The sequence below is a fragment of the Poecilia latipinna genome, unplaced genomic scaffold, assembly GCF_001443285.1.
Source record: "Poecilia latipinna isolate Pla-1442-1.1 unplaced genomic scaffold, P_latipinna-1.0 Scaffold915, whole genome shotgun sequence".
NCBI classification, from domain to species: Eukaryota; Metazoa; Chordata; class Actinopteri; order Cyprinodontiformes; family Poeciliidae; genus Poecilia; species Poecilia latipinna.
In genome coordinates this window covers 185,732-201,121 of record NW_015113531.1, presented here as the reverse complement: position 1 = coordinate 201,121, position 15,390 = coordinate 185,732, and the positions used below count along the sequence as shown (strand labels likewise).

Below are 15,390 nucleotides of genomic sequence, written 5' to 3'. Positions count from 1 at the left end.
GGGTCAGGCTGTCCATGACCTCTGACCCAGACAGAGACAGTCACTCAGGAAACCTTTCCAGGTGTTTTAATCAGCTGATTAGGGCGTGGCATCATGACTTTCTAATATTTAACGTTTTCATAATATTCTGATTATCTAAGATGTTGAATTTTGTGTTTTCATTCTGTGAGCCAGAACTCTGGTTACCTGAAATGAAAGTTGAAACATTTCGCTGTGTGATGGATTTACACAGTGGCTTTTATTTTCTGAAATTGGTGATGGATTGATGGCTTCTAATTTATCAACAGATGCTGAATTATAACTTTAAAAAAAGCAAAAAGCACAGAAAGCTGGTGAGTCGCTCGTCTTTCTGCTTCTTAAAGCCGGATCTCCTGGTTTGGTCGTTGGAATCGCAGAATGAGGCTCCGTATCGCCGCGCTCTTCACCGTGAGCTGCACTTTAAAGCTGCTGTAATAGCAGCCATTTTCTCTTGCAGGCAAATATTTACCATAAGTGTACTTCAGCTGGATTGTTGCTGCTTGACTCCTCCTGGAGAACATAAAGGCCTGGAAGGAGCATGTGAAGGTGAACATTTTCAATCGCTGATTTTTCGAGGAGTTTCTGCTTCAACACCACAGAAAAAAAAACTTTCTGGAAAAACTCGAGCGAACTGTCAAATCAGAAATGAACAAACAAACGAAGTCAATCTGGTGAGAGTCATGATACACCCAACATCATCAAACTGCTGGAGGAACAGAACTGGTTGGGCCATTGGTTCATTGAAGGAGCTATGATGCGTATCCATGGCAACAAGGTGTTTTTCTAACTCGGAGCAGCTAATTGGTATCTCAAAAGCCCATAATAATACCTGACCTTTGACCCCAGAGGAGTTGAGAAGAAGGAAGATGGTCCAGCTCTTCCATCCATAATAAAGACTGATCCCCTCCTCCAACATCTCCACCCAATAGCAGAGATTAAAGAGCAGCGGCAAAAGCAAAGGAGGTGGGTTAGCAGTGCTAGCTAACAACTGATGACGTCGTCCAATGACTGAAGATACTAGATGATACGAGTTATACCATTTAATGTCCTTTTGGGATAAAGTATTTTTGAATTTGATTTTATTATTAACCTTCATTTAAATCCCTGATCACCGTGGAAACCAAACTGATGACCGAAGATTCAAAGTTCAGTAGAGAAAACTCCCATCATCAGTTCGGACCTTACAACCCGTTTAACGAACTCTACTGAAACATCCTTGTTCCTCCGTGTTCTCACCGAATCATCTCCACAAATCAAATGTCCTGCTTTGTGTTTTTTAGATCTTATAGTCGGGATATTCCTGAGTTGTGAAGTGATTCTCCAGAGTGGTTCCCACTCAGAGGGAGCCCTGCAGTGGGACTGTGGGGACCTGTGTACTGTCCTGCAGTGTGTGGCTCCACAGACACTCGGGGACGGTTAGTGTTGAGAAGCAGCCTCAGCTGGCGGCCATGTTGGGTTGACTGCTCTCTGACAGCCGCGCTGCAGAGTGGAGAGGTCAGTATTGATCCACATCAACTCACCCAGCACTGGATTACTGCTTCAGCTGGGGGGAGAGTCACAGAGGAACGCTGCTGCTGCTGCAGCTGCTGCTGCAGCTGCTGCTGCTGCTGCTGCTACCTCAGCTGCTGCAGCACCAGCTGAGGTAGATCTGTTTGACCAATCAGCTCCATTCATCTCTGGTCTCCTCATAAAGCGTCTCGTTCATCATGAAGTCCGATCCGTCCTCGTTAACCACGATTGTCCTCCTTAGGGAAACGGATTCAGTCCAAGGAAAAGTCTGACGTGCAGCAGGCATGGTGGAATCCTCCCAACACGTCCTAACGTTCAGCTGGACGGTAAACTGTCCCAAAGGTTATCGCCATGCACAATAATATCCTAGTTTTGAAACAATTTTCTAGCAATATAACGGTAATGGCATAACAACACATTCTCAAAGATCGATAAACTTTAAATTCCAACAAACATTTAATACTTGAACTGGAAGACATTTTAAATATCAAAATAAATAATATATAAAATGAAAAAAGGACTAGATGAGATCAAAACACCAGACGAAAACTTTTATCATGTAGAAAAGAAAACAATAAATTATTGGTCTTACTTTAATTTATCATGTGATGAATTAATTTATTGTTTACTTTGCTCTCACATCTTGTATTATTACTTTTTGTCACATTAGAGTTGAAATCATTCAACTTCTCCAGCGTTTTGTTGGCTTTCTGTTGCTGCACAGTTGATTGAATCTCCATCTTTGCTGCATTATCAGGTTGAAAGTCTTTCTGGATGTGATGATGTAAATGTCACACAGCAGATCCACAGTGGGCCGTCGGGCTGGACTGCTGCTGCTCTGCAGAGGTCATGCAGAGGTCATGCACACCATGCACCACCAACACGATGTGTCCCGCTGAGTCCAACTGGACGGAGCTGCTGGTCACCTGGCTTTAAACTCATCAGGCTCATTCATGAAAAGCAGCTAATCCAGCATGAGGAAACTTAACTAAGCAGTAAAAACTCCTTTGATTGGTTAATTCCAGGCTTTACTTGATTTCATGAGCTGTGGCTCAGATTTGTTTGAACATTAAATGTCACGACTAGCAGAGTGAGGATGAAGGTTTGGTTCTGCTCCAGTTTAAACCGGATTACTCCCAATTTAAGATGAGTCAGCGAACGACCCGAAACACAAGTTTATTAAAGACGAACATTTTGGTGAGTTTAGCTTTTACTGACGGATGACAACTTTTACCTTCAATACTTTGGTTTTTATTTGTAATTAAACGGTTAACAGAAGAAACCTTGATGGTAATAAAATGTCAGCAGCTTTTCAGTCAATTTTTTTTCTTTTCAGTTGATAAAACTAATAATTTTAATCAACTTTAAAGAATTATTGACCTAAAACAAACTTTTTGTTTAGCTTCGTCTTATTTCAAGTGTACCTGGAAACTAGACCAAAAGTACTTGGTAAGATTTTGTGTTTTTACAGTGAAGGCACTTTATGAAAGCATAGAGTAAAAAGTCAAAATGGCAGCAAATAATGTAGAATTGGAGAGTAGTAGGAAAAAGTGGTGGGCTCGGTTATGAAGACTGCTGAGATATTCATGATCTTGTTTTTCTGTAATGGTGACAAAACTCTGTCAGACATCCTGACAGTGTTTTGTTGCTTCTGTTTGCTCAGGTTTTCTATAAGATGTTGTTTCTCCCTGCTGGGGTCAAAGGTCACGGTCAGGTTGACGGAATGAAATCTGTTTGGATGTAGATGTGATGCAGAAAACCACTGCAGATGGAGGAGCTGCTCTGTGTTTTTCCTCTGTTTGGCGGAAAAAGGCAAAACGTTTTTATTGTGGAGATGATTGCTGCTGGACCCGGCGGCGGCGGCCATGTTGACACAGACCTCCGTCTCTAACAGAGGAGGTCAGAGAGGCGACTGAATGAAAGCAGAAGAGATAAAATAAGGAAAACAGGTGAAATCTGGCAGACGGAGTGTGAAGTTCTGTAATTTCCAGTGAAGGTTTGAGTTTTATTAAAGAAACTCCGGGTTGAGTCTCTGTGGGTTTGTGTTGACGGATTTTTCTCATCAGAATCGCAGGAAAATGTTTTTACTGCTGCTGACATTAATAAAGTCCAGAGCAGTGGAACCAACCTGAGGCTCGTTGGGATCAGAACCGCTCCGCTTCTACAGCTGAATCTGTAGATTCTGGAGAACGTCCTGAACCGTTTCAGTCCAGGATGAGTTGGACCTTCTGGTGCTGATGTTCTATCTCCTGTCCAGGTACCTGGCAGTGACCCAGTTCAGCCCGATCCACGCCCGGAAGGCCTTCCCCTGCTTCGACGAGCCCGTCTACAAGGCCACCTTCTCCCTGAGCCTCCGCCACGACCCGCAGTACACGTCTCTGTCCAACATGCCGGTGGACAGCAGCTGGCCGGACGAGGACGGCTGGGTGACCAACCGCTTCGCCCGGACGCCCCGCATGTCCACCTACTACCTGGCCTGGGCCGTCTGCAACTTCACCTACAGGGAGACGCAGACCAGCGGCGGCGTGACGGTGAGTCTCGGCCTGTTCTGGGAACGCTGTTTGTTTGTTTGTTTGTTTGTTTGTTGGAAGTGGAAAAAATGCCCGATGAAAGTGGCTCGAGAACGACTCCAGCCTGTTTTCTCTCGCATCCATCAGTCCTGATCTCTGGGGTTGAAACAGGAGATAAGAGCTGCAGTCATTACCATCACACAATAATTGACATAATTAAGCTCTGATTGGGGGAATAATGGCTTTATATCAGCAGCCGGCAGGAGAAAACAAGCGAGGACGAGTGAGTGACTGCGCAGATTCAGCTCTTTAAAGCTTTTAGATGTTGGATTTGTGCTTCAAAAACGAACATCTCTGGGATTTAATTTAAATAACGCCGACCTCCAAGTGTTTATGGAGCAAATCATCTTAAATAATCTCATATATGTTTATTTTTCAACTTGTTTTGACTGAATATTTTTCATGTTTAAGTCACAAAAAAGAAAAACCACCAAGCTTGTCCAGTCTGAGCTGAATGGTGCGGACAGCATCTGTTTGTACAGCAGCAGCGTAAAATGAAACTTATGTCGTTTTTCCATCATTTCAGCTAAAAGTTTGTACAAAATAAACTTTAAAGTGACGGTTTAAGAAAAATGACACTAACGTGGGCGGAGCCAATATAGCTGGGGGCGTGGCCAAGTAACTCATTAGGTCTTCCATATGGTGCGTTCACTGGTCAGTAAAATGTGAGACTTTTTAGTTCCCTAAAGGCTGAAAATCATAAAGTGAAGTTGTGTTGTAAAATGATGAAAAGTTGAAGTGGCGTGAATTTCTGAACGGTGGTTTTGATGCTGCTGGTCGGTTGGGATGAAATGAGACGTTGAAACGACAGATTATCAGCTGCAGCTACTTTACCTGCAGATATCAGTGGATCGTCTGCAGATGATCCAATAAAATCAGCAGCTGCTCGTTATCTGAGGCTGAAGACGGTAATTAAGATGTGAACCGGCGATAATCTCCTGATCAGAAGCTTCCTGCCTCGCTGCTGCTCTGGCTTCATTAGGCTGCTGGGTCTCCCATCCACCTTTACTTCTGTTGTCATTTTAAAGGTGACCAGAATGGATTTCTTCTCCTTTCTCAGGTGAATGTAGAGCAGAATTTTAAAAACGCTGCATCAGCGTCCAGCTGGGAGCCGCAGGAATAAACCAGGCGGACGAATCTTTCTGTCCTTATAACAAGACATTTTTCTCATGTTGTAAATGAAATAATCTGCCCATGAAACTAGTATTTTTCAGCAATATTAATGGATTATTTCCTCTAAACAAGCTCCCAGCTTGTTGAAAAGTTAGTTTTGTCTTATCTGAAGTATAGTGAGAAATTTGCACTTGAAACCAGACAGAAATACTTGGTAGGATTTTGTGTTTTTGCAGAGTCGGAGCTTTAAGTCGACTGTTTGAGCTGATGAAGGATTTTGTATTAAATCAACAAACGGTGCAACAGTCGGCTCAGAAACAAAGCTGCAGAAAATTCCCATCAACTATTGGGATATTTTAGGTAAATAACAGGAGCAGCGTTGGAGGGATCTGATCCAGATAAGCTGAACTTTGGTCTCGGTTTGTTTTTGTTTCTGCTCCGGTTTTTATCGCCTCTGATTTGAAAGTCAAATCGTTCACCTGATTTTCTCCTCATCCGTTTCCAAACGCTTCAAACTCAAACATGCACGTCGACGCGTCGGACTTCCAACACAAGGACACAAAGCAGGCGCGACCTTGTTCGCCCCATCATCTCTATCAGTGTAATTACAGCTCATCCATCTCGTCTGCCAGGAACTCAAGGACGACGATCCGACACGCGCAGCCTTTGTCTCCTTGTTACAGAATTATAATTTAGGAGGAATTTGGCTTTAATGGCGCCTCGTATCTGGGTCGTTTATAACCATCAGCAGCCTCCAGCGCTCTGAGACGGAGGAAAACGCCAACAGATCCATCTTTATTTTTACCCTTTTTCTATTTTTATACCAAACTGGTGAAACGTCGGCTGATGGGAAAACATGCATCCCAGACGACCCCCGTGTTTCCAGTGGAGATCTGCGGGTTGAGGGCAGAGCATCCCGGAACCCCGGCCTCTTTGTTCCTGCGGTGTCTGGCTGCGCTGCGGGCCCAACACGCCTCTGATGACACCAAAACATCCTCTGGGAGTTTGTTCAGCGCTCCGCTAGCTTCCCTTCCCATTTTCGCTTTTTACCCCTTTTAAGCCTGAGGCTGTTTTTTTTTTTTTTTGGCCTTTTCCACTTGAGAGAGAAAAAACGCATCCCTCCATTCAGTCGGTAACGGCTCCATAACGGTGAGGCCAAACGAACAACCGCGACCTGAAAGACACTCCAGGGAATCTGAAACACAATCCAGTCGGCCCGGAAAAAATCCAACACACGACATGAAAACTGAAACCGAGTCCAACTGAAGAGAAAATATCAGCCAAAAACGCTCACAGGCTGCCGGCTGATTGATTTATTCACTTACTAAAGGTTACTAAAACTGTTAGTCTTCTGGAAACCCGGCAGATGACGACGATGTGGAACTGCAGTACATGAAAACAGAATTTTACAGCAAACCTGTACGGCAAAACCAAACGATGAGAGAAAAACCTCTTTCCTCCACAGATCCTTTTTCCGTTGTCGATCCACAGATGATTGGCTGATTTTTATATTTTTTTCCACATCCACAGTAAACACACTCTGTTATTTAAAACCTTTTGGCTGAAAAACCTTGGATATTTGAATCTGGAACAAGAACACAACACAGGACATTCCATCGCTCTGTTGTTTGTGAGCATAAAGTTTTTCAGTTGTGACATCAGGAAACACTTTCCAGCCGTCCTTCTGCAGGTTACCAGCAATAATTAGCTGCCTTTATGTCTTTGTGTCTGGAAAGGACTAATTTAATGTCTTTCATCCACAAACGTAGCATTAGCTTACTGTGAGTTTTAGAGACTTCGTCACCAGAATGTTAGATTTTCAAACGTCTTCTTTTAAACTTTTATTTCTAATGACTTCCTCTTCCTACCTGGACAAATGGCCATGTAAATGGTAAAAACCTTCATGTGAGCAGAGTTTTGGATCATCATCGTCATCAGCCGAGTCCTGATGAACTCATTTAAACGCTGCAGCAGTGAGAACCTTTCCGCTTGGTGTTGAGCAGCACATCAGATCTCATTCTTCACACAGAGAACTGTGAACACGTCGAACGTTTCACCAGTCAAAACGATCAAAAAGCTCCGATTTTCCAGCCAGAGTGTTGAGAGAACGGATTCTCTCAGCCTCTTCCTGCTGTTTGCCTGTGATAATCCGTGAAGACATGGTCCCGTCAGCAGGACGCAAGGCCTGATGGGAGATTAGCAGGAAGCCGGGTTCCATTTAAAAACCCAGGATGTGTTCATTTTGTCAGGAGCTGAAAAGCATCCAGAAAGCAGCAGATGCAGATTGTTGTGTCTACAAACATCTGCTGGATGGGCTCTGTGTGTCTCATATTAAGATCGCTGTTTTGGCCCGGAGGCAGCCGGGACGCTGCTGTCTGTTTGCGGAGCGGCTTCCTCTGACAGGAACGTTAATCCTGCCATGCCTCCTCTTCCTCCTCTTCCTCCTGCCACGCTCTGAGAGGAGGACAAATAAAACGTCAGCCGTCCCCATCCTGACCAATCAAATGGCTCCGTTTGTCACAAACGCTTTCTCCGTCTGTCCGGCGTTAATAAACGCTCCAGTCGGCGCGTCGCGCTCAGAAACACTCAGCCTGGTTTTAATACGAGGCTCTGAGGGACGTCAGGCTCCAAACAGGCCAGCAGTAAATCAGTTAATCACATGATGAATGGAAACAGTCAATAACTTCCATTTACATGATTTATTGTTGGTCTTTTTTCCTCTTTCTACCAAAAACCAGATGATTAAAGTCTTCAGTCTGCTGATTTCATCTCAACTAGATTTTTTTAAGTGACATTTTGTTTACAGATATTTCATAATCTCTTATTTGTTTTATTTATTGTTGCATTTTTAAAATGTCTCCAGTTCCAGTGTTAAATGTTCACTAGAATTTAAAGTTTATTGATCTTTATAATGTGTTCCTGCATTAGTATACCATTATCCATTATTGGTATCAAAACATCAATATTATCGTTTATTGCAATAACATTTGGGACAATGTGTTATCGTGGTTTTCATTCAAAAACCAACTTTGTCTTTTCCCAGGAATAAAGTCTTTATTTAATTGACTTTTTTATTAGTTTTTGGAATGTTTGCTAGTTTTTATTAGTTAAATATTTCATTTTTATTGGTTATAGTAGTAGTTTTAGTTTGTTTATACTTGGGTTAATTTTTAGGAATTGAATTACTATGATTATGTTTACATTTACTGGGTGATAAATACTCAACTGATATTTTCAAAAAATGTATTAAGTTATTGTTGACCAACCAAATACAAAAACAGAGGATATTATATCTGTAATTTCATTATGTTTTAGTTGGTTTTATAAACACACAAGTTTAGTTTTCCCCCATTTATTACCATATTCATTTATTTCAGTTAAAGGAAATGTTTTCTCAGTTTCAGTTTTTATTTTTAGTTAATTTACAGCTAACTGCTTAGCTCACATGCTAGGTAGCTAGCTCCAATGGTAACGCTAGCTAGCTGTTTTATAAGTATCTTCGCCACTGACTCACTTCTGCTACCAACCCATAAAATGTATTTATTCCAGTTTTCTTTTGTAGATTTATTTTGTGATAACGGTCTTAACTTTCTTTCACAGAGGCCTTGAAAGGTCTCAAATTTGAGTTGGTGAAAGTATTTCTTATTGTGAAGGACTTGGCTGAATGTAGGGATGGACGATACAGCTGAAAACCTTATCTCAATACAAGCGCTTATTATTGATTAGTTTATTTTAAATATCACCAAACTGGTGGTCTGACCTTTTGCTGTTTTATCCAGTTTTCACGTCGCGCTATTTTTTTTTTTTTTTTAGCATTTATGAGGCGAAACCTTAAACTGCTGCTGTCAGTTACTGAACAGGTTGTTGCTAGGCAACCAAAAAGTGAATGAGTTAGCTGATTCCACAAACTTAGCTTAGCTAGCCGTTAGAGGTTGAGCAGCTAAACCCTTTAACCTACATTTCCCAGAATGCTGTGCAGTTCAATGAATATTCTATATATTAAATATTTTATCAGATGTAATATCGATATTAATCATGTCTATCATCATGTATATTATTGTTCAGCCCGGTCTGAATCCTGTGCAATTTGTTTTTATTGCTACTAAAAAGTCTCTGTTGGCGATGAGCTGCAGAGCATCAGGTCAGTAATCTGAACTCTGAGGTCAAAGGTTAAACTGGATCTCCTGTGAGGTGGCTGAAGCTCCTCTACACACCTGAACCGTTGTGGTAACGAGACAGAAAACGATGACGCTCTCAGCACATGTAGGCTGGTAATAACGTCTTTATGGTGAGAATAAAACTTCATCAGGCAGCAACAGGAATCGTTTCCATCTGCGGCGCAGCGACTCGGACTGGAACTCTTCCAGCTTTCATCATCAGCTCTCCATTGTTCTGCCGCCTCATAAACAGCTGCTTGTCTGCTTCCTTTATTGTGACGCGTCTCAGTGAGAATCCCTGTTCCTGTAATGAGGAGCTTCTCCTTCAGCGAGGATTAAAGAATCCAAACAAACGGAGGAGTGACCCGCTGCGCTGGCCTTGCTTCACTAAACCCCGTCTTTAGCATTCATTATTCCCACCAACCAGCTGCATGTTCATCAGCTGATCGCCATGGGAACGACATCGTTTTAACATTTTCACAGAGCGACAGGTGAACGTTGTCCAGGTTCAAACCAGAAACACCTGGATCATGTTGGCTCTCTGCTGGAAAATGCATGAAACCTGCAACACTGGAGGGAAAAACCTGATATGTCGGGTTTATGGGAAATGTCGACGTAAAGCGGAACATAATTACGAATTATTTAATTTGAAGAGTTTTACCAATAAAACTCTGGATTTGTGCTGTGCGTTTGTAATTGAATCTCTTTTGTTTTTTAAAACAGCCAACGGTCAGCATGGCTGGAGAACATCAGATTCTCAGTTGCTTTGACAACTAGACTTTGACTAGGCCGTTCCAGTGTTACCAGAGGGCTCTTGGCTGCTTTTTTTGATTAATCTGATCTGAAACTCGTCCGTCTGACTCGGTTTAGTTCCTGCAGAAATACTTTAACCTAGTCTTCCTCTGTTTTTTATGGAAGCCCATTTCTGCCATAAAAGAAAAAAATAAAAGCCCAAATTTAAGATTATAATTGAGTTAGTCATAATGTTGACTTTTAAATAACAATTATGTGATATAAAATTATAATTTTGAGATTCAAAGTCACAATTATGAGATTTAAAATCGTAGTTTGAGATATGAAGTCAGGCTGTTTCTCTGAGGTTTGATTCTGTGGAAGACGTATCGTAATCAAATTATGAATTTTATATTTTATATTAATGGTCCCTCTGTAAATGCAGGTTTTCTTTCTGTTTAAAAGTGTTATGTTTTTTTTCTGTTTTTAGTGTCTTTGATTTATTGAGTTTCGGTTTTATTTTCAAAAAAACCATGAGGGTTTATTAAACCGTAGATTAATAAATATCCTCCCCTTTGACATATTCCCCCGAGTTCCCATAAAATCCCATAATGACAGAAAATGTCACATTAACATTCAGTAATGACAATAAAGGTCACATTAATGGACCATAAACTGCAGGTAAGGTCAGTGTTTAATATAAAAACTGCTGCTTCTGTTGCTTTAATCAGACATTAAGGAGATTTTATCATAATGAAAAATGTTTTTAATGATCCAGAGTTTAAAAACTTTCATGTTTAAACCTCAAAAGTATGAAAAAAGCCGACATTATCACCGTACATAGCATTAATTAAACAGGAGTGGTTTGTATTAATTATTTACTTTGGATCTCATAACCTTGTCATAATTAAACATTGTCAGATCGTTCAGCTGCTGATGCCAACAGTGTAGCGACGCTCGTTAAGTAGCTACCCCTGCAGACTAGTGGTCGCCTTCCTGTCCAGACTCCGTTCCAAACAGCTGTCCGTCGGGAATGTGTCGGATCATCGGGATAAAGATGCTTCGTTGGGTTTTGGGGTCAGTTGCCTGGAACGCTACTTCCTGTCAGTGACTAAGATAGAAAACATCTCCTAGATGTTCACTGTGAGCAGTTTGCAGAACACAGTCATACAGAAACACAATGTTTCTGTTTTAAATGACAGAAACTGAGTTAGTCGAACATAAAGTTATAAACCACAAACTTTTGCCTTTAAGATAAAAAAGGTCCATTTATCTGTAAAAGTGTTAAACCCAGAACTCCTTTAGCGTCAGTTTTAGATTCACCTGATTCAAATTCTGCAACAAGTCGTCATTTAAGACGCTTCTTCTGTCAGTTTCTAATCAGTTAATCTGAAAGATGATCACCAGATCAGCCTTACTGAAATGACAAATCGAGCAGATAGAGCTGAACTTTTCTGATGTGGATGTTATAAATATTTTTTAGCTTCATTTACTACGAACGAAGAAGCGTTCACTAAAGGAATGCTGCTGTTGCATTTTATGATTTTAAAAATGGAATCTAATCGTTTATTTGCACCTTTGACTTTATTCTTAACGTAAAACAGGATTTTTAAGACCTCCGATTAGTCGATTACTAAAATAACCGCCTTTCATCTGTCTCCAATAAAAAACGAACTGAAGTCTTGATGAAACGTCAGTTTTGTCTGTTTGTTGGACTGAAACCAGCCAGAACTTTTCTGGTTCTGCTCCCTCTGAAGTGGACACAGACGTTTCGTCTTGATTTGTCTTCCTGGGGTCGCGACCCATGCGACGCCGCCCGCCCGCTGTCCTGTCGTCTGATTGGACCTATCTGTGGCGCGACGGTGACGGGTCAGCGGCGCCGCTGGTTCCATTGGCCGTCTTAGGCCCGTTGATCCCGGAGTCAAGGACCAGAACCGGCTGAGGCGCCGTCAGCATCGCTACCGGTTGTTAAACCATCCATCAAATTACCGTGGCAACCGAGCGTCCATCACCCCATCCATCATCCAAGGGCAACAGCCGGAGCGCCGGGAGGGAAGTCACGGACGAGCGAAGAGATAACAAGGAGAGAGAGAGAGGATCCGCCGTCTGATTGGAGGAGAGAATCCTGACTGATGCTTCAGACTTTTCAAACGCCAAGCGAGTGAATCCGACTTTAACTGTGATGCTGGCGCCATAAGTTATAGAGAGCAGCTTCTGATTGGTCCACAGCTCTGGTTCTCCTCAGAAACCCGAACGGTTCTGGATCCTTCGCTTCACAATCCGCCGTGTCGATTTGGAGAAGCTCAAGGTGAAGTTTGAGAGTTTTGTCAACTTCGCCAGTTGCCACAGAAACGGTTTGGATGTCCAGGAGGGAGCGTGAAGGTTTTCCTTTCTCTGCTGCTCAGAGGAGCTTATTGCTGAGCAGGAGGTCGGGTTAATTTTCTAAAAAACAAACAGAACCGAGCTTTTATTTACCGTTTTTCATCTGTGTCTGTTTGCACATGATGCAGGAAGAGCAGCTTCCTGTTTCTGTCCTTCCTTCAAATTAAACAAAATTGGTGGAAAAAGTTTGTATTGCAAATATTATTTGTGCCACCATCATTTTAAAAATAAGTTTCCAGAGGTCACTACAAAATCAAATGAAATATGATGTCAATCAATTGTCCTGGCTTGGATTATAGATCCACCTGTTTCACTTCCTACGCCGATATCTTAGTACGAGATTAAATTTGTCAAAATTGATGAACTGTGATTAATAGATTAAAAGCACTACTTTCTTTTAATTAAATTAAAAGGGCAGTATCGTATAAAATATATTTTTTGAATATTTAAACTGTTTTATGTTTTTCCCTCATCATGCATAAATTTTTTAATGCCTGTTTAAGAAATTCTTTAATCTCCATGGTAACCACACTACTGTGCAAATGCCTGGGTGGGCCTAGCCCTGCCTTCTAGCTGTAGCTCCTCCCCTCTCAGCTCCTCCAGACTAGCCAGCAGCAATTAGCAAACACCTGGTGGAACTTGAGCTCGTTATAGGAGCTACTGCTCAGGGGTAAAAACGTTAAAGGGTTAATAGAGGAGCCATGTTGTGAAGACTTCCTGGAGGCGGAGCTTCAGGAAGAGCAGGAGTTTTTAAAGAGACATAGGCCCAATTTCAAGGCGTTAAATTTTTTTTCAGTCATATGTGATGCAAACAGCATTTTATGACACCTGAAGGTAACATTGACACTTGATTGTTCTGTAAAACACACGAGGCCTTCATTTTAGATACCCGAATTTCAGAGTTTTTAGTCTTTTTCCCGGCTGAGCGGACGCCATGTTTCAGTCGGGAAGCTCCTCCTCACAGCTGACGGATGTGACTGACGGGTCTTCCTGCTGCTCACCTGGAGGTAATTTAAAGTTTCAGCTCCAGCAGAGCTGCGTGTTTTTGTCTCTCTGGGGGAATCCACGGAGAAATGGCTGCCTGTCTCCACCACCGTTTCAGTTTCAGCGAATTTCAGCCTGAAGGGAGCAAAACTCTGAAGCCTGCTGGAAAATACGACGCATTCGGGATCTCAGCAGGGAGAACACGACCGCGGGCGTTTAAGGAATCCTCAGGAGACTCTTCTGAATTCAGCAGCTCCCCGGCGGCCGGCCCACATTTCAATAAATCCTCTCACTCTGAGCCGATATTCAGTCAGCTGGCTGCAGCCGGATGAGGAGACGGGAGCTGCATTTTTATTCAGCAATCACCCCAGAGCTGGATCCAACCGGGCCGGGACTCTGGTTCTGTTGCACCTCTCTGCTTCATGTTTATTCTTTTAATGAAAACCTAAAATATTCAGCAAATCTGTGAGTCATGAGTGAAAATATGGCGACTGTATAACCAGAGATTCATACCATTCATATTTTACATCCCACACTTCTGTTTTATTTTGTTTTCATTGGGATATTTTGGGATTTATCAGCAAAAGTTGAGGAAAGTTAAGTGGAAGAAGATATTTCATTGTTTTAAAAAACAGGATTGCTAGATTTAAACAGAAAACCATCTTTGAAACTTAAAATGCATTTCATTTTAATCCCATGCTCTGAAATAAAATCCAGTGCAACTGCATTGAAACATCATCTGCTTGTGGACTATTGTCGAGAATTTGCCTCAAACCACTTCAGACCTCATTCCAGTCAAGATGGAGCGTTTATCCCACTAAAACCTGTCAATGCATGTTGCAAAAATACATTAGAAGCTTCTCCTCTGTCCCCTGATTGCACAAAAACACTAAATTCAGACCAAATCAGTGATTTTACCAAAATGAAGGAGTTTGTGGAGGATAATTTTAATTCTGTAAAAATGTTATGAATCCATTTCCGGAGCAGAATCCATCACAGGCTGCAGAAGAAGCTGATGGGGTTTGTAGTTTTGTCTCAGCTGAGAAATGCAAATTTCTCACAAAATAGTTCAGCCAGAGATGCAGCAGACGTATGTTTTCAGTAAAATCATAATTTATCCCACCTGATGCGTAAGTAAAGTCTAAAGCAACGTTACTAGAGACAACACTCAGAATAAAAGCTCATTCTGCTCCTGCATGCAGATGGTTTGTGCTAAATTAGCATTTGAGCCGTGAAGCAGATTTTTACTGTTTGCATAAACTCTGCATTGGTCACATGATGTTCTCTGACCCTTGAAAGCGCCTCCACACACAGACACTTGGAGAGTGGTCATAAAAGTGCTGGATCGATTTCTCCCAGCATAAATCCAGTGGAATGGCCTTTTTGTGTCGGGGTTTGATCCATCTCATCCCGCCGTATTCAGAGCGTCTAGACCGGCCCTTTAATTTAATTTCTGTTTCTGTCCGTGCGTGCGGGGAGCAGACAGGAAGCCGTCTGGCTCGTCTGCTAATAAACATGCTGGAACACGCCTTCGGTGCGTGAGAGAGGGAATCATCGGACGCTGTGAGCAGAATACAGACGAGACTCTGAAACTGACGGCCTTCAGTTGAACTGATTTACTGAAAAACAATCAGCTCAGTTCTGGGATCTACACCGAACCACCAGGGGTTCCCAGATTTTATCAGGGAACCTACCTCCAGATTATTTGCTGAAAATTCACCTTTTCCCTTGGTGTCTGTAGAGCAGATCTGAACTATTTAAAGAAAATGCAGTTTGGGAGGTTGGAGAACGTATGCGGAGTCCCAGTTACCACAAAGTTGAAAAGTTAGAATTTCAACATTCAGTCAGAAGTATATAATATAATACTTCCAATATAAATAAATATGAAACTGAAACATGTTGACTACCTGTACAAATAAACGAAC

General features: G+C 42.0%; 1 protein-coding gene across 1 annotated transcript in view; it reads left to right on the top strand.

The window, feature by feature from the left end:
• LOC106957563 (thyrotropin-releasing hormone-degrading ectoenzyme) overlaps positions 1-15,390 on the top strand; it is a 162,778-nt gene that overhangs the window by 28,438 nt on the left and 118,950 nt on the right. The window contains exon 3 of the mRNA XM_015048950.1: positions 3,785-4,058. Within this exon, the coding sequence (XP_014904436.1) occupies positions 3,785-4,058 (274 nt within the window). The remainder of the gene's footprint in view (positions 1-3,784; positions 4,059-15,390) is intronic.